The sequence below is a fragment of the Acomys minous genome (assembly GCF_964271855.1).
Source record: "Acomys minous genome assembly, chromosome: 13".
In the NCBI taxonomy this organism is placed as follows: Eukaryota; Metazoa; Chordata; class Mammalia; order Rodentia; family Muridae; genus Acomys; species Acomys minous.
In genome coordinates, this window is record NC_140495.1 from 15,591,882 (window position 1) to 15,609,921 (window position 18,040).

General features: G+C 53.7%; 2 protein-coding genes across 2 annotated transcripts; both read right to left on the reverse strand.

Annotated features, from left to right (window-relative positions):
- Positions 1-452: 452 nt before the first annotated feature.
- HYAL2 (hyaluronidase 2) lies at positions 453-12,861 on the reverse strand (the record flags this gene model as incomplete). The annotated part of the gene is made up of 10 exons (XM_084752512.1): positions 12,682-12,861; positions 11,458-11,708; positions 9,619-10,585; positions 9,042-9,131; positions 8,146-8,553; positions 2,894-3,088; positions 2,710-2,799; positions 1,466-2,392; positions 928-1,017; positions 453-770 (listed from the first exon to the last, which is right to left on the reverse strand). The coding sequence occupies exons 3-10, from the start codon at positions 10,537-10,539 to the stop codon at positions 453-455; spliced, it is 3,039 nt and encodes a 1,012-aa protein (XP_084608638.1). The 5' UTR covers positions 10,540-10,585; positions 11,458-11,708; positions 12,682-12,861.
- Positions 12,862-14,595: 1,734 nt separating this feature from the next.
- TUSC2 (tumor suppressor 2, mitochondrial calcium regulator) lies at positions 14,596-17,457 on the reverse strand. The gene is made up of 3 exons (XM_084752784.1): positions 17,173-17,457; positions 15,861-15,981; positions 14,596-15,707 (listed from the first exon to the last, which is right to left on the reverse strand). Exons 1-3 carry the CDS (start codon positions 17,316-17,318, stop codon positions 15,642-15,644), a joined length of 333 nt encoding a protein of 110 aa, XP_084608910.1. The 5' UTR covers positions 17,319-17,457; the 3' UTR covers positions 14,596-15,641.
- Positions 17,458-18,040: the final 583 nt, after the last annotated feature.

An 18,040-nucleotide genomic window follows, 5' to 3' on the forward strand; every position in this document is an offset into this window, starting at 1 on the left:
CTTAAGTTCAATTCCCAGCACAGCAAAAAATAAGGAAATAAAAAGCGCTCACTCTCCCTGAATGTCTTGGGCTGTGAAGACTGAATGAGTTGGTCCACTTGTAGTGGTGCTTTCTTAGCACTGGGCTTGGCACGGCACAGACATATGGTAAATGTCGGCTTTTGTGACTGCTTCCTTGTAGATTCTGGAGGAATTGCCTGTGATCCTGCCAAGTAGGTCGTTATAGGCACAGAATAATAGTGCCTGCCCTTAATTCTGACTCACTGTGTATGACTATCTCTACGAGTGTGCCTGTGTGCAATGTGACCTTGACAGTGGCTGAGTGTACGTATTCCTGACTGTGATGTGTGTATGTGTGTGTGTGTGTGTGTGTGTGTGACTGTACTTGAGGAAGTCATAGGTAGGCCCAGCGTATGTTAGGTGGTCGGGGCTGTGCAGTCTGGTACAGCTAATCACCACATAGCCTGCTTCTCACACCACTCCCCACCCCATCCACGGTAGCATCGACACTGGAATTTCATAGCCATCTGCGCCCGATCCTTAGGTGAGAGGCTACCCTTGGAGCTCTGGGGCCTGCCTTTGTGTGTTAGCTGACTGGAAAAACTGACAGGGTTGAGGGTGAGGAGAGTCTCAGGATAACGGGGACGGCGGACACAGCGACCGTGGCTGGAACACAGAGCTTTACTGCACAAAAGAGCGGCACTGGTCACGTTCACGATGAAGGGTCCAAGCGTGGAATCCATATACTCTTTAATGGCCTGGCATGATTCCTAAGTGGGAAGGAAAGTGTAAGCGACACCACAGCCGTGGTGGATGAGCCGCTTAGTCCTGGGAGGCACTTGCCTGTTGCTTAGCCAGGACTTCAGGGGCAGAGAGAGTAGCCCAGTCTCGCCTCGTCCCTTCCCCGACGCCCAGGCCTCAGCTTACCTTGCTTTTGGTTTTCTCCGAGCTCACCCAGAGTACCGCTCCTGCTGCTCCCTGAGCTGCAGCCTCCCCCAGGCTGCGCTCCAGCTCCTCCTGGGCAAAGAGATTGCACAGTTAGTTCTGTGGGACCTTTGTCCCTGTGGGAACTGCTGTGACATCACTGGAGGGGACAAATAATCTGTAGCCTTTATGGAGGCTGCTCTAGTGTTGGTGGCCAGGGGCAAGCCTGTTCCCTGTTTACGAGTAGACAGGAACTAATTTTTCTATTAAATTCTGATTCACTCATGTTTCACGCCGAACTTAGCCTAAACCAGACAGATGCTCTATGTAGGGCAGAGTGGATGGACAGAGCACGGGGGTGTTTAAGTCAGTAGTAAAACAATTTGTACAAAGCCCCGAGTTTGGTTCCAGAGAGCTGCCCCGCCCCCCCCCCCCACTCACCCCCAAAGATAGTAGTACCCTGAAGCCAGGTAGGCTCAGCAATTGGACCTATTACCTTATTACCTAACAAGGAAATCTGACAAGGTCACAGAGGACTCACCAGGGGCAGAAGATGATCTGTCATTTCATAGAAGATCTGGACGTAGGGCACTATGGGCACGTTGGGGTCTTTGGAAGCTATAGCTACACGGAACGCCTCTTGCACACGGTGTCGAACATACATCTTTGTCTTCCCTGTGCCCATCAGTGCTGCGGGCAAGTAGATGCTGGGATAGAGGGCATAGCTCTGGTTCCACAACCACCCTAGTTGGTCATTCTGCTCACGGATGCTTAGTAGGCACTGGCCTGTGTAGTTGGGACTTAGAAAATCGTAGTTGTAGCAATCAGGGAAGCCATAGTAGCCCCAGAGGCCACGGGGCCGCAGTACCTGCCCCAGTTGGAGGGTCCCTGCCATCCAGGCCTGTGCTGCTTCCTGGAACTGGTCCTGGGCTACTGCCTCCACTAAAGTTTCTGGCCAGTCAGGGTGCTCTGCGCGGACCAGTTCCAAAGAGCGCTGTCGATAAATGTCTTTGCTGTCCCAGTTGAAGGCCCATCGTGGGCGCCACCCCTCCCAATCAATGACTGCCAGCCCTGAGAAGTCAGGTTCAGGTATGGCAGCCTTGATGTCCTGGAATGCGTGAGCGAGGTGGGTAGCCAGGCTGGCATTCTGGGGCAGGCCACCAAATACGGGTTCCCCGGTGGATGTATTATAGTAGGGGTAGGTGCCCAATTGCCAGCTGTAGAAAAGAGTCATGTTAGGGCCGTGGAAGCTCTGCTCCTTGTTGGCGATCACATCAAAGACACTGACATCCACATCCACTCCATAATTGTGCAGGCAATTGTAGGTGTCACCATTCCAGATAGTGACGAACGGCTGGCTGGATAAGATGGAACCGCGGGAGCCTTGGGCCAAGTGGAGCAAGGTCAGGAAGACAGGACAGATGTGAGGCAGGTGGGCCATAGTGGCATGGGGCCGGTCTGAGGAAACCTGACCAAGGGAGTCCTGTATAGTTAAATGCACATCTCGAACTTTCTGACCCTCCCCCTCCACTTGAAGTAGTTGAAGTAGCCCAGCCCCTTGCTTACAATTCTGTCCCTGCTGGGATTTCAGTTGAACATTGCTCTACAGGGCTCAGCAAGGTCAGAGAGCAGGCTTGGACAGGAGCATTGCCATGAAGGTACACGTGAGTCACCTCTGTGGCCAGGACCCTGCCGTCAGCTTCCCCCAAACTTTGCCTTTGCTGAATTTTACCTACCCTACCCCCACCCCCCCTACCCCCCCCTCCACGCCCTCAAGGGCCTCACCTTTGTTCTGAAAGGTGCTGAGAGCTGTGCCTTCAGTCCCAGGCAGACCTGGTGAACAAGGGAGGCTCTTCTGTTTCTTCTACCGGGAAGCTGGAAGCCGTTGGGAAAAAAAAGAGATGCTTGAGTTAACCAAAAAACAGCCCAGCCCTGGAAACAAGCCCGCTGCCCACTTGTCCCTGCTGACCTCAGGACTGAAGGGTTCCTTTCTCCGAACTTCCTGACCATGCTGTGTAAGGCTCAGCGTGGCTTGGCTGGATTCTGTCCCACACACTGGTCCTACATGCACCAGCCGGTAGATGCCCGAAGCAGCTGCGGAAGCTGCTTCTGCTCCAAGGCAATTCTGAGCTTTTGTAGTTAGTTGTTTCACCCACGCCATGGGCTGGCCTTGTCACAGGGGTGGGACTGGGGCTGGACTAGCCACAGCTCCTCCTACTGGTACTGGGACAGCTTTTGGAAAGGGCTTTGTGTCCTTACTGGGGCGGGAGTTGCAGGGTGGATGGTGCCAGACAGACCTGGGCAAGCAAATGTGTGGTCCTGCAGTGTGGTCCCTGAGGACTATATGCTGATAGAGTCATTTCTCCACACCACCGCGACGTTAGGCGCTAGGCACTTTTGACTTTGTGGGTCCCCTCCTCATTAAAACAAGTTATTTTGTGTAGTGCTGGGAATAGGACCCAGGCTTTCATGCCTACTAGCCAAGTGGTCTACTACTGAGCTATAGCCCTAGTCCCTTCAAAAAGGCCTTTGAAAATATAAGAAAAGCCAGTAAAAGAACCTGCAGCTAAGCCTGGTCATTTGAGGTCAATCCCTGGGACACACACATGGTACAACTCTTTTCTGACTGCTACCCAAGCTCCACAGCACACACACGCCCACACAGATCTACAAGTGAATGTTACACAGAGAAACCCTGTCTCGAAAAACAAAAACAAATAAACAAATACAAGTGAATGTAAAGTAAAATGCTACCTTAGGAAAAAAAGTGGCAAGCATAGAGGAATACACTCCAGATTCACCTTTGGCATTCACATTACACATATGTACACAAACATCACACACGCACATATACACAAGCCAGAGAAAAAAAAATCTTTGTGGGTTCCTAGGTGTGTGGTGGCTTTAAGCCCTGCCTGTGCCTGCCATGCCTGTTAACCTGTCCCCTGCTTCTGGGAGGTTCTGTGTGCATGAAGTTAAGTTGTGTCTTCACCCTTTTTATGGTTTTGTTTTGTTTTGTTTGTTTGTTTTTTGAGACAGGGTCTCTCTGTGTTAGCCTTGGCTTTGTAGACCAGGCTGTCCTTGAACTCACAGCGATCCACCTGCCTCTGCCTCCCGAGTGCTGGGATTAAAGGCGTGCGCTACCATGCCCGGCCTCCTTTGCATGTTCTTGGTCAGTGACTGTGTCTTCGTGAAGCTCTGGTTGGTAACTAGACTACTGCCCAACATTCGCAGGCGTTTATACGCACAAGTGTGGGACCCAGTGCCTGGGATCATGTGTGAGGCCTTGCTGTTCGATGATTACGTGCAGAGCCATGAGGACGAGCAGGGGCCTATTAGTGAGTACACGCATAAGTAACACATGTTCATGCGTTTGCGGTTTTGCCCGTTCACTGAATCACAGGCTGGTTACAGAGATCTGCTGGGTCCTCAGGCCCAGGCTTGCCTGCTAGGGGTGGGAAAATAGGAAAGGAGAGGGCATGGCCCCGCCCAGGGTGAAATGTTGTCCGGGCCTGCAGCTGTGTTTGATCCTAAACCACCGAACCCCTTACTTGCTGGCCATTGAACATTGGCATTCACGGTGGGGCTGCCACCTGGGCTTGGTGTCTCTGAATATGCATGCTTCGGGCCTCTGAGCTGCCCCAGCTTCCTCCCCTGACCCTTTCCCTACCTCTCAGGGCAGTTCTGGTTATCTTTGGTGTGGCGTGACTTTCTCTAAGGAAGTGTGAACCAATTTCTATGCATCCCAGATAGGATTCTGACAACAGACCAGAGAAATGATTCTGTCCAAGTCTAGTGTGGTCAATCAATGAGATTTTTTTTTTTTTAGGTTAGATAGAGGCGGAACATGATGGGGGTACTTACAGAAACATGGTTGACTCAAAGGCAGCGGTATCACCAAAAGGTCCACCCTAGTGCGGGAACAATTCTCAAAAGCTGTATTCTTGGTACAGCTTGCCAACTTGTAGGTAGCACCTCTCCAGCAATTACTTACTGCTTTTGGGTTTGGAGGGGGCCTCAGTGAATCTTGTAACTTTTTTTTTTTTTTTTGGTTTTTCAAGACAGGGTTTCTCTGTGGAGCCTTGGCCATCCTGGACTCACTTTGTAGACCAGGCTGGCCTCGAACTCACAGCGATCCGCCTGCCTCTGCCTCCCGAGTGCTGGGATTAAAGGCTTGCGCCACCACGCCTGGTGAATCTTGTAACTTAAAAAAAAAAAGATTTATTTATTATTTATACAGTATTCTGCCTGCATGTACACCTGCATGCCAGAAAAGGGCACCATGTGGTTGCTGGGAATTGAACTCAAGACCTCCGGAAGAGCAGACAGTGCTCTTAACCTACGAGCCATCTCTCCAGCCTGAATCTTGTAACTTTTTATAATGATCTGGAGAATGCTCTTCCAGAGTGCTGGAGTTCAGTTCTCAGCCCCCATGCCAAGTGGCTTACAACTAGTTCCAGAGACTCTGACATCCTCTTCTGGCACAGAGGTGGCATATATCCCACAAACAGGTCAGAGGAAGGCCTGTGACAGACAGTTCTCTCTTTCCATCATGTGGACTCTGGGTATTGAGTTTGGGTCATCAGGCCTCACAGATGCTTTTGCCTTCTGAGCCATGTCATTCATCCAGATCTTTTAACTTTTTTATTTTATTTATTTTTTATTTTTTGAGACATGGGTTCTCAATGTAGTTTTGGCTGTCCTGGACTCACTTTGTAGACTAGGCTGGCCTCAAACTCACAGAGATCCACCTGCCTCTGGCTCCCAAGTGCTGGGATTAAAGGAGTGCACCACCATCACCCGGCTGGTTAGTGTCTTTTACCTACAGAGTCCTATTCCTGGCTCCTTTCTGGTTTTAAGATAGGGACTCATGGGGCTGGAGAGATGGCTCAGAAGTTAAGAGCACTGTCTGTTCTTCTAGAGGTCCTGAGTAAAAATCCTAGCAACTATATGGTGGCTCACAACCATCTACAATGTGATCTGATGCCCTCTTCTGGCATGCAGGTGTACATGCAGATAGGACACTCATTTGCATAAAATAAGTAAATAAATAAATATTTATTTTTGGTTTTTTGAGACAAGGTTTCTCTGTGTGGCCTTGACTGTCCTGGACGCACTTTGTAGAACAATCCGGCTCGAACTCACAGCAGTTCCTTGCTTCTGCCTCCCAAGTGCTGTGTGCCACCATGCCCAGGGAAATAAATACATCTTAAAAAAAAAAAAAAAAAGAAAAGATAGGGACTCATATAGCTCAGGCTGGTCCCCTAGAGAGCCCTTTGCCTCTCCCTCCCAAGTTACAGGGATTACAACAGGCATATGTCACCACCTGGTTTCTCCATATCACTTTCAAATTTCAACATGGTTGTTGGCTGCCCTCACTCACTTTCTGGACTCAGGACCTAGTGCAAGCTAATCTTGGGAGCACTTGCAGAGCACTTCCTGAGTGCAGGGCTGAGGGAGTGAGTCACAGGGACATTCTAGTGAGGGAAGGCGGCTGAGGGAAGGAGAGCGTCAGAAGGCTCAGAGTTGCCCTGGCTGCTGTTACTCTCCTCTCCCGTTAGTTCGTCTCATGGGCGGGATAACTTTTTCGTATATATGATCATATGCTTCACACGTGTTTGGCAAGTGCTCTCTATCAGTGATGTCTGTCCTGGCTCCAAAGCTGACCTTCGAGGATGACCCTGCTCCCCCAGATAGGATAGTTCCCAGCTGCACCACCATACACCCACAAAGACACAGGGACCAAGGCTCAAGATTGACATCTCAGCCTCCTTCCTTACCAGACCCAAGGCCAAGGCTGTGACCCAGATGGGGAGAGGGGGCATGTGACAGGAGAGCACTGCCCTTGGAGGTAGAAATGTTCTTGTCTGTAGGAACATCAGGGAAGATCAAGTACCAAGTGCCCTTTCTCTGTGGGTCCATGGTTGAGGTAAGAAAGCTGGTGCTGGCTTTGCCTAGGGTGACAGGATAGGCAGGAGATGCATAGCTAGCTCTATCATTGACACAATGGTGGGCCCAACTCCATTCCAATCAGAAGAGATGGTGTTAGGGCAGTGTAAGTCCTACTCTAGCGGGCCCTTGTTGGCTCTGTTCCTTAACAATTAGACTTTATTATACAAGCCAACTATCCTATACAAGAGGGGGAAAGGGTTAAAGGGAAACAAGAGTAAACCTTCCTTCCAGTGGTATCTGTCCCACGGGTGGGATCCCCAGGTCTCTGGCCTACAAACTGGTCTGGCCTGTAAGCTGGTCCTTTCCCCTTGTGTGATCCTGCTCCAAAAACTGCAGCTTCCTCCTCGCTCTTCCGTCAGCATCTGTCAGGTGTGCAATGACCAGTCTGGTCAGGATCCCTCCCCACATAGACATTTGATTAGAGACACAGCCTGGCAGGAGTGTGTCATCCCCGTTCGGTAGTGGTGCACCCCCCCCCCCATTGCTTCCTGAATTCCAGGCCCAGGATGGCTCCACCCAGTCTATCTCAAGGTCAGTCTCAGTGGTGTTATCCATGGTGTTTCCCAGGGGCAAAGCCCACCAAGACTGCTTTCACCTGGGACAAAGCCTGCAGTCCTTCCACAAGCCCTGCTCCAGTATAATTGTGGAGTTGGCAGCTCTACCTCCCTAGGCCCCAGTAAAGTCCCCAGAAGAAGGATTCAAAGAGCTGAGCTCTACCTCATGGACAACCCTGGGCTTTTGTGAGCTCTGTCTTCCTCTCCCTCCCTGCCCCCCCTCCCAAAGCAGAAAAAACAAGCACAAGCCAGGCATTCAGGAGGCAGAGGCGGGTGAATCTCTGTGAGTTTGAGGTCAGCCTGGTCTACAGAGTGAGTTCCAGGACAGCCAAGGCTACACAGAGAAACCTTGTCTCAAAAAACAAAAACCAAAAAACAAGCAAAAAAGACCAAGCACAGAAGTTGTTTTATATTTAATTTATAAAGAAGACCCCAAAATTATAAACTATCTAGGAGCAGGGGAGTAGTCAGGCCTTCCCTGGCCTAGCTGTATCCTCTGTCCTCTCTGGCCAATATGAGGGGCTTCTCAGGGGATGTCTTTCTCCCCCTTACAACAGGGGGGGCGGTGTGACAGCTGGCATGGATGCCCTTCTAGGCATCCCAGGGGCACTGCCCACTCCAGATTCACTTGTCTACCCCTTAACAGGCTCCTCATGCCAAGGAGATCCTGGTTCCGGAGGCCGGCTGGACCGATATCCTGGGAGGAGACCCCTTATGAGGTCCAGGTGAGGGCCACGGCTACCAAAACCAGCAGACTGGTGAGGTGGGACCCAGCCCAGGCGCTACGGGCACTTCCAGCCGACCGCTTATAGTTCCATTCGCATTGCTCGCCACCCCAGCCTAAATAGCACTGGCAGCGAAAGTGAGTCTGCAGGTAGCTGAGGTCGGCATCGCTGAGCTTTCCCTCGGGTCGAAGCTGGGGTTCGCTGGGTGTACGGCCACGCACCAGGCGGAAGCTGCTGGCACTGAGGTGCAGGAAGGTACTGGCGCTGGGATTGCGGCGCACACAGCGCCCATGGTTGTGGCACTGGTTCCAACTGCAGTACTGGGTGGCCCAGGACACATTGACTACGTAGGGGACCAGCAGATCTGTCAGGTATTTCTTGAGGTACTGACAGGACTCCTGGAGGAAGAGGCCAAGGTGAGTATCTGATGTTAAGTGCCTTAACCCATAGTCCTGATAGAAACTGTCTCTACTATGGCGACAGCATCTCTTTTGCCAGTGGTGGAGTCGGAACCCTAGACTAGGCAAGTGCTCTACTGAGCCACACCCTTGGCACACTTAGTTATATAAATATGTAAACATCACATACACAGAGTTCATGAGCCTTTACAGTCCCCCCTATCCTTAGTGAGAAGTGGGGTGAAGGCAGACTGGAACCCAGCTGTGTCGATGAGGAAGGGTGGGACTCCAGCTGTGCAGGACAACACTTCCTCTTCCTGGGAACAGGGCGGGGGTGGTGGTGGTGGTGGTGGTGGTGTGTGGGTGGGGGAGGGTGCCCCCATGTTTAGGAGACAGACAACTAGGCTCAGTTTGTGTACCCAGATGAGGGTGGAAGCCAAAGTGTACCCTTCCCACCGGTTTTGCCAGGCCGGGTGGGCCTCTCTTACCATACTTGAAGCATACACTGAGTCACCCCAGAAGATGACACCGGCTGCGCCCAGGGCTGCACTCTCACCGATGGTAGAGATGAGGTCCATCTGTGTGGGAAGAGGTGATTACTGAGCAACACTGAAACCAGAGAGTATGGCAGGAGTCTGGCACAGACCTGTTCTAACCTGCTGGTCTTAGCGCGGCCCTCTCCTGTATGCCTCCAGGCAGAGGCTGCTTTGCTTTCTGTGTGTAAGCCCACTCCTGTGCCCACTTTGGACCTCAGGCTCCAAAGCCAAGCGCCCACACCTGGGCCCACAAAGTCAAGGGTACGCCCCTGACTCAAACTGGGGATGGCTGGCTCAAACTAACCCTGTGCGCTTTTCCTGGGCTTTCTAGAGGCTTTGGGCTAATTCTCAGCATCTCTGGGCCTCAGTCTTGACTACAGCATGAGGATGACGTTACCATGGCACAAGATTGAGAGGTGTGGGACAGACATTAAACCACAGTACTTTTGCGCCCTACCCCCCCCCCCCATAACCCAAGCATGCAGTGGCTCCCGTAGGGAAGAAAGAAGGCAAGGCCTGGGACACATACCTGACTAAGTCCTATGAGTCCTCGGGTGTATGTGGGGCGTGTGAAGACATACACCGGGAGGGCGTGATTTGCATGGTGGGTGTGAGCCACACGAAGGGCCTCCCGAACCCGGAAACTGACAAAGTTGCGGCTGTGTACTGAGGAAGCCAGCGTCTCATCCAGGTACACAGAGGGGAAGAGGGCTGTGCTCTCAGCCCAGAGCCAGGCCAGCTGGTCGTTGCGGGCCACTTCCACATCAGGGCAGCGGCCCGTGTACGTCTCCCAGTTCTGAACGTAATCGTGGTTATAGCAGTCAGGAAAGAGGTAGAAGCCCCACAGGTGCCGAGGGCGGACCGCCTTGACGTAGCGTAGCGTGTTCAACATGAACTGCCGAGCGGCAAACTCAAACTCGTACTGCGCCTGCTTCACGACTCGGTCCGACGGCCAGTCAGGGTGTCGGCTGGCCACCAGCTGGCGTGAAGACTGTCTGTACACATCCTTCTCCTGCCAGTTCCGTACCCACACGGGCCTCCACTCCTCCCAGTCAATGACCGCCAACCCCGCGGGCTCCTGGGTGTGGATGTAGTGCTCCACAGCCTCCTTCAGCATGGGCAGGTGCGCGCAGAGGCTGCCGTTCTGAGGCACGCCGCCGTGCACGGACGTCCCGGCCGCATCGAAACGTGGATACAGGCCTAGGCGGTCGTAGTAGAAGGTGGTGATGTTCTGGTTGACAAAACCCTCATTAGGTGAAGCCTCCACATCGAAAGCACTAAGGTCCAGGGGCACTTTGTGGCGTGGGGCACACTCTTGAGTGGGCACATTCCACGCTACCACGAAGGGTCGGCCGGTGAAGATGGGTGACACTGTGGGCTTAAGCTCCACCGCCCAGGCGACCTCCAGCACTAGGGCCAGTGTGATGATGGGACCCAGTCCTGCCCGCATGCTGGGGCCTCCACGAAGTGTCACCTGCCTGGTAGCAGCTCAGGAACTGAAGGAAGGGCGGGAGAGAACAAATCAGTCCAGAGAATTCCAGAGCTGGGTTATTTCACCCCATCTATGGTCCCCAACCCCATCCTGTGCGGCACACCGTGAGCTCCTGCTCAGCTGCCAAGGCTGTGACAGGTTTGAGAGCTAGCAGGATACTGAAGGGTAGGCAAGAGACCTTAGGGACTCTACCAAAACCACAGTTCCTTCTGCTGGAACTGGGCAAGAATCTCCTGTAGAACTATGTCCCTTCTGCAAATGGGACAAATCAGGCTACGGACTCACTGCCAGAGTCACATGTTTGTATACCATGCAGTACATGGTTCTAGAACACCCTGAACCCAAGCTCCAGCCTACACTTCCCTATGGCCCCCCACCCTCGTTAAGAACTCTCGATTCGGAGAAGGAACAGCATTTGGACACCGCGCACACAGAAGTTGGGAAGCTGTTAGGAGCACCGCAGAGGAACTGGGATCTGTGCAGCATGCGCCAAGCAGAAGAGTGAGGCTGTCAGTACATAAAGTCTCCTTGGGTAGGAGGAGGCGCCCTGGCGACTCCGGGACAAAGGGGCAGCGGACTTCGCACCGCGGTGCTTGTCGACCTGCCCTTCCCACCACAGCCACCAAGAATCCGTGCGAGTCCTCGCGAGCGGCCCACACCCTCACCTCCCAGAACAAGGGGTCTCGGGTGGAGAGTATTTCCCCCCCCCTCCCCGCACCCTGGTCTTTGTGCGGGACCCCGCCCCCGCCCCGCACGTGGAAACAGAGTTCAGTCGGGTGGGGGTGGGGTTCCTGGGTCATTTATGAGGGCGCCCCTAGAGATTGAGAGCCCAGCTCACAGGGAGAGAGTCACCAGGCTTGCAACGCCCGCCCTCACCTCGCACCAGGCGCCACTAGGACCCACGCCAGGGCTGCCGCCATCCTGGTACCAGCCAAGCCCGCTCCGGCCCTTCGCCCAAGCACTGCCCCAGCTCGAGCCTCTGCTGGCTCCGCCCCGAGGCCAGCGGGCCCTTTAAGAATCTAGCCTCGGAGGTGGGCGGATGGCAGGATTTGCTGTCTCGCAGGGAGAGTGTGTTCGCTTTTCTTTCTGCCAGTGTTGCGGTATGAGTTCGACGACCCCCAGATCTTCTGGAGAGGAACACAGTTACCTATCTGAGATTTAATACCTCTTAGAATCGGGATTCCCGCTAGAGTCTTAGCTGCGAGAGCCAACCAGCCGGAGCTATTCCCCCCCCGAGTCTGACGTCAGTGGAACAGTCCACTCTTTGCAGCTGGCCTCTTAAAGGGATAGAATATTGGATGGGGCGGGCGCGCGGAGGGGGTGGTGGTGGTGTTGGCATAAGGAATAAAGGCTTATGGTCGAGGCCTTGACTGGGGGTAGCTGAGGAGGACTCAACCCCACCTGCCTGAATTTGGACTCTAGTAGTGTGGGCCTTTGTGTAGTGTAAGAGGTTTTGACCTGAGTGGAGCCAGAGACTCGGGACATTAATGATCCGCCAGCTCAGATTCCAGACTCCCTCCGCTAGTCTGCGGTCAGGGGAAGCCCCGCCCCTTGGCCGTCTAGAGGAGGGGGCCTAGAAGGACCTCTGAGCCCACTTCGGGCAAAGCGGACGCAGTGGGTGGGTCGCAGCGTAGCCCGAGGGGCTTAAGTTCAGACGAGATTAAGGGGAAAGTGGTCTACCCGCTTTCACCCGGTCCACACCAGGGCATGCCAACCCACTGTATTCTTTCCGGTTCAGTCTCTGCGACGAGGCGAAGGTGGAATTTGCTTATAGGGGGATCCACTCAACTCCAAATAAAGTGCAATCGCATAAGTTTCGGGCAGGACATCGTGGAAAGTAGGCTGCAGTGGCTCCCTAGTGCCACCAACCCATATTCTGAACCCTTCTGCCTTGCAGTACCCTTCTGGTGGGGAGTGGGTTTAGAGCCTTACCCTCACCACTTAGATCTGCTCTCCGCTGCGCACTCAACTCCTCCGAAAGCCGCGTCTAGCTGCCAGCCCCTTTCCCGCCCGCATGCCTGAAAGCTAGGGAGCGCCGCAGCAGCAAGCGCTTCTATGGCGGCGGCGCAGCCCAGCTTCCTGTGGTTTCTCCGAGCTCACCTGTGTGGGAGCCCGTCCGCCCAGTAGGTCGGCGGTCTCCCTCCTTCCTCAGGAAAGCCTCTCCGCCAGGCTACTTGGGCCAGCTGCTGTCCTTTGCGGGACCCTGCTGGGTATTTGATAAACTCCATTCCCTCCCACTCACTCCCGCCTTCCATCCCTGCCCTTTTCCCTCACTTCCTGCTGCCCCTTGGGAACAGGGTGGGGAGGAGAGTCCCTTGACCCTGTTTCCCTTGGCTTCGCTTTGCACCCTTCCTTTGCGTAGGATCTGGCCCCATGAGTTGTGTGCCAGGTGACCGGAAGGAGATGGGCCTAGAGGTCAAGTGCTCATCTTTCTTCAAGTTGCAAATCATCCTCAAACCCAGTAGGGTGTGAGGGAGGAAACAAGTGGCGGTATTCATGGGAGTCACACTATATGCTGCGTTCTTTAGTTAATGGTCCCCCAGAGCAGGTGCCAAAGAAGAAATTATGCTGCGTAAGGGGGAAACTGGCATGAGGGTTCTTCCAGTAGCTGAGTCAATTTTTTCCCCCATTGAGAGCGGAAGTATCTGAAGTGTGACAAAAAAGCCATGTGACAATGTTGATGTCTGTGCCTGTGCGATATGGACAGGAGCTAAAAAGCTCTGCCGAGTAAGGGGTTTCTTACACGTGACCCTGTGGGAGAGGGAGCTCACAGCAGGAACCCCTGGAAGACTAGCAGGGTCCCAGATGATCTTTCTGGAGGCACAGGCAAATCTGCCCGCTCTCAAATCATCCTGAGCTGACCACCCCTCGGAACCCAAGCGGCTCCCCAATGCTATAGTCCCTCTGCAAATAGAAAGCTGTACGGGAGCCGGGTGTATAGCCTAGGCCGTGGCCCTCCCCAGGGGCATCCATGAACCACAGTGTTGGCTTCACAAAGGACAAAAGTGTAGGAAGCTCCCAGGGTGAGGACTACTGGGAAAACAAAGGCCAGGCGAGACTGTCCAGGGCAGGGACACTTCCTTAGGCAGCCAGCAGGAAGGAAGTTGAGTCCAACCCAGCCGGATGGAGTGGGGAAACAGGGCCCTGAGTCTCTATTGTTTATAGCTTTGGGGTCAGTTAGGCAGTCCAGGACAGGGAGTTCCCCAGGCAGGATGGTGGTGGTTAGAGATATGATACCGTCTGATATGGGAGGCCTGGCGGCTAAACAGGAGGCCCTGAACGGGGGCATCCCACCTGGTGTATTACAGGGGATGGCAGCCTACAGAACTGGAAGTTTAGGCTGCACAGAGTGATCCTATTCAAGACCTGACAAGTTTCGGCCCTTGAGCAGTTCAAAAAAAGCCAGCTGCCCTGAGCCCGAGTTGACGAACTCTAACTGGAAGGTTTCGGGCTTAGGCCTAGCTCAGAGCAGACCCTGAGAAACGTAAGCAGCGTCCACTGGCAGCAGAGGGTGGAGGAAGTGTTGGGGACAGAGCCTTACAATCGAAGCTGCAAGCCTGAGCTCACCCTTCTGATGGTTGACTGGGAAGTCAGGTGAGTGTGGACTGCAGGGCTTGGAAGGAGGCCAAGGGCATGGTGGGATGTGTCTGTCTATTGTTCAAGTATAGATGGGCCTTTGAGGCTGTCAGCTCATTTGAGATGATCTGGACCAGAACTAGTCTACAACTATGTCTGGTCACACTCACCCCTTAGGCGAGGCACCTGGGGAGATCTCCAGAAGGATCCCAAGACAACGGACAGGTGAGTGGCCCCCCTGTAGCTCCAAGAAGCTGGAGATGGTGTGTGGACACAGCCACCTGTTGGCCATTGCTGGTACTGCTGCAGGCGATGTTCAGACTTCTCATTGGCTCCTAGGGGCCTTCGCTAGCCTGGCAGAGTCAGGGCCAGGTCCACCTCATGGGCTCAAGTGGCAGCTTAGACGCTGGGTGTTACACCTCACTGAAGCCACTCAGGTGCAGGGTCTACAAATGATTTTATTGAAACTGAACAAATAGCACAACAGTCTTCCTATGCTGGGGACCACCCTCCCCAAGCCATTGCCCACATTCTAGAAGCACAGAGCTTCCACAAATACGGAATTTTTCTTAAAGCCATCTCTATATAGAAATCAGACTCTGCCTCAACATTATCATCGTCATCTATTTACAAACCTTCACATTTTTGATCACTGCTTTTATGTATTTTTCCCTCCTTTGTATCCTTACCAAGAGCGTCAGGCCTTTCCCTTAGCTGACCCTGAAGGGGTGAAGATACTGTAGGAGAAGGGGTGATGGGCTCCTCATAGCTACTGTCACCAGCCCTACTGTGTTGCTTCTTAACCGCCTCGCCCCCACAAACTGGGGATGTGTGGGATGGGTGCAAAAGACAAGGGAGACTAGACAGAATGTGTAGTGTGGGGCAAGCCCCACAAGTACAGGTCCTTCTGACAGGGGCAACGGTGGTAGGTAGGCAGGGAGAACGAGGCTGGTACTATCTATCCCCAGTCTCTGTCCAACACAGGAGGAGTCGAGGTAGCAAACGGCTGAAATGCTCTTGACTAGGGGTGAGGGAAGTGAGGGAAAGGGAGTTCCCACTTGGGTACAGCCCCTACAGCCCAGGGACTGGAAGAAGGCAGACTTTGTTTGTAAAGTGCTGTAGCTTCTAGGAGGGCCGGGCCCTAGGCAAGCTTGGAAGAAAGCAGGTCAGGCAAGTAACTAGGACCCAGGCCATTCCTGACCAGCCACGTGCCCTGCCAGGCTTCTTGCAGAAGTGGCTGGGGGAAACGGGCTGCTAATCCTGCCATTAACCCTCGCCAGTCACCAGCCGCTTATTGTTCAGACATCGACCAACGCCAGTTCACACTGAGGGACCACCCCTCTTACAGCTGAAGGTTCTGGGCCAACGGAGTTTAGTTTATTCAGGGTTGTGGCACCAGCCTGGACTCCTGAACGGAAGCTGCACCTTGAGCCTGGGAGTTTCTTGCTGGGGCAGTGGGTGCTTGTGTCTGCCATGCCACAGGCTCACACTTCATAGAGGATCACGGGGAAATCCACGTGGATTCGGGGGGGATCCAGCCTCACGATGCCCTGCCATGGAAACAGAGGCTAGTGAAGATTGGCTGTGGGCCTCCGTGCTATGAGTCTTCCTCTTATTCCCAGCTCCCCCCTCCCCAATAAGCCCCATCTGTATCTTTGTTGACATGCGGATGTAGGCTCTGTGACCACTGCCCAGCCCCTCACCTGAGGAATCAGATTCTTATGTATCCGCCTCAGCTTGGCTCGCTTCTGTCCGTTCTTGGTGACAATTGTCTCCTCATAGAACTCGTGAGCCAGATCGCCATCTTCATCGTAGAACATGGAGCTGTGTGGAGAAGGGAACAAGCTGGGTTGGAGCATCACACCAGATCCTGGCAAATGCCACAGACCACAGGGGAAGTGTGCTGAGCCCCAAGTGAAGAGGTATCATCTTCATCTTGGTGGAAGAACAGTAGTATGCCCGAAGAACTCTTTGCATGGTGCTTGGAATCTACCAGAAGGAAGCAAAGAGTGCAGCAACGCCGCTGCTACTCTGTCACACTAACAGGAGGTGGTATGGGAGCACACTGTCTAGGCGACCAAGCCAATTCAGGCCCTTCACCTAGGGCATATAAAGTGGGTGGGGCATCCAGGCCGTGGTGGTGCACGCCTTTAATTACAGTGCTCTGAAGGCAGAGGCAGGTGGATCATTCTGAGTTCAAGCCCAGCCTGGTGGTCAACAGAGTGAGTTCCAAGCCAGCCAACACTACACAAGACTTTGTCTTGAAAACCAAACAAAAATGTGGGTGAGGTAATGGCCTGGGCATACTGGCCTCACTTCTAAAGACAACTGCTGGTTCTGGGCCAAAGACCAAGATCGTGGATGTCTGAGCCAGGAAGGCTGCATTCCCAGTCATTCCCAAGTGGTCCGTACAGCCTAATGGAGACTGTCGGGTCTCTGGTATTTACTGTCACATTTCCACCACGGGGAGTGTCAGTCCCTAGGAGCCCACAAGGTCCAGGCCATTTTGTGGGAGGCCCCCCCGGGGGGGCGTGGGGGAAAGGTTTAGGTTACTGCACCAGATCTAGAGAATCTAACTGGGTGAAGGCCCCCCCCTCCCCAGTGGCCCCACCTCAACAGTGAGGCCTAGCTCTGCTTTTCCGGACACTACTCTCAGAGGTCCAACTTCACCGTGGGGAAAGCAAGATACCTAAACAGAAGGTCATTTTTCCTTAGATTCCTCTAAGGCTTATTGTTAGAATAGAAGGTACATAAACGCCTTAAATTTGCAGGCTGAGTGGGAGGAAACGAAGATCTTAAGACTGTCAGAGACCGTTTTAGCTGTATTATGGAGGAGCTTCTACCCAAGGGGCAAGCCTCGGCCAACTCTTCTCCAAATAGACCTTCTGGGTAGCTTGGCTTTCTTTTCCCCTTGCTCTGACGAAGACCCAAAATATGACATTCGTCCTCATTCAAACGTAGGGGGCGTTTCTATTTCCCGGATGTCCTCCCCAAGGCAGATACCCATGCCCTTACCCGCGGCGCGTGAATACGAAGGGAGGCACCGCTCGGGCTCGAGACCGCACCAAAGACTGCTCAGCGCCCGCCGCCTCAGGGCCGCCGCCCCCCGTAGCAGAGGCAAAGGGCCAGAGGCCCCGAGCTTTGGAGCCGCTGGCGCCCATGTCAGCCCCACCGGCGCATGGCGGACCCAGCGGCCGCTCCGCTCTCACAGTGCGGCGGGCGCGACCATGCCCTGCCCCAGCCTCCACTCGCAGGTGCTGCCGCCGCTGCCGCCGCCTTCCGCAGGCTCTGCTGTCTCCACGGAAACCTCACTTCCGCTTCCGCACGCCCTGCACGCTGCCCCCTCTGAGTGGCTAAAGCGCTTGTCAGTCTGCGGAGTACAACCAATGGCCACACTCAGAAGCTCAACACCCTAGGATGCGCTGCCTCCAGGTCCCAGAAGGCTATGGGTCCCAAGGGTCAGAAAAGCGGAGGTAATGTGTTGTTTTTGACTTTAAGGTCGCCGCGTGTGATTGTCCCAAAGTCCCTAACGTCCAAGGGCCAAGTGGCAATGCTCAGTTAGGTCGCCCTTTCACCCTCAAAGGGAACTTAGGCCTGCCCCAGACTAGGATACATTTAGCCTGTTTTCACAACTGTATCTTTGCAGTTGTCACTTTTGCACGTTAAAAAATTAAGGAACTTGGTAGATGTCTTTATTATCTTGTGCTGTTGGGTTTTGTTTTGTTTTTTGAGACAGAGTTTCTCTGGGTAGTTTTGGCTGTCCTGGACGCGCTTTGTAGACTAGGCTAGCCTCAAACTCACAGTGGATCCACCTCTGCCTCCCTGAGTGCTGGGACTACAGACGCGCACCACCACGCCTGGCTGGCTTGAGGCAGATTCTCAC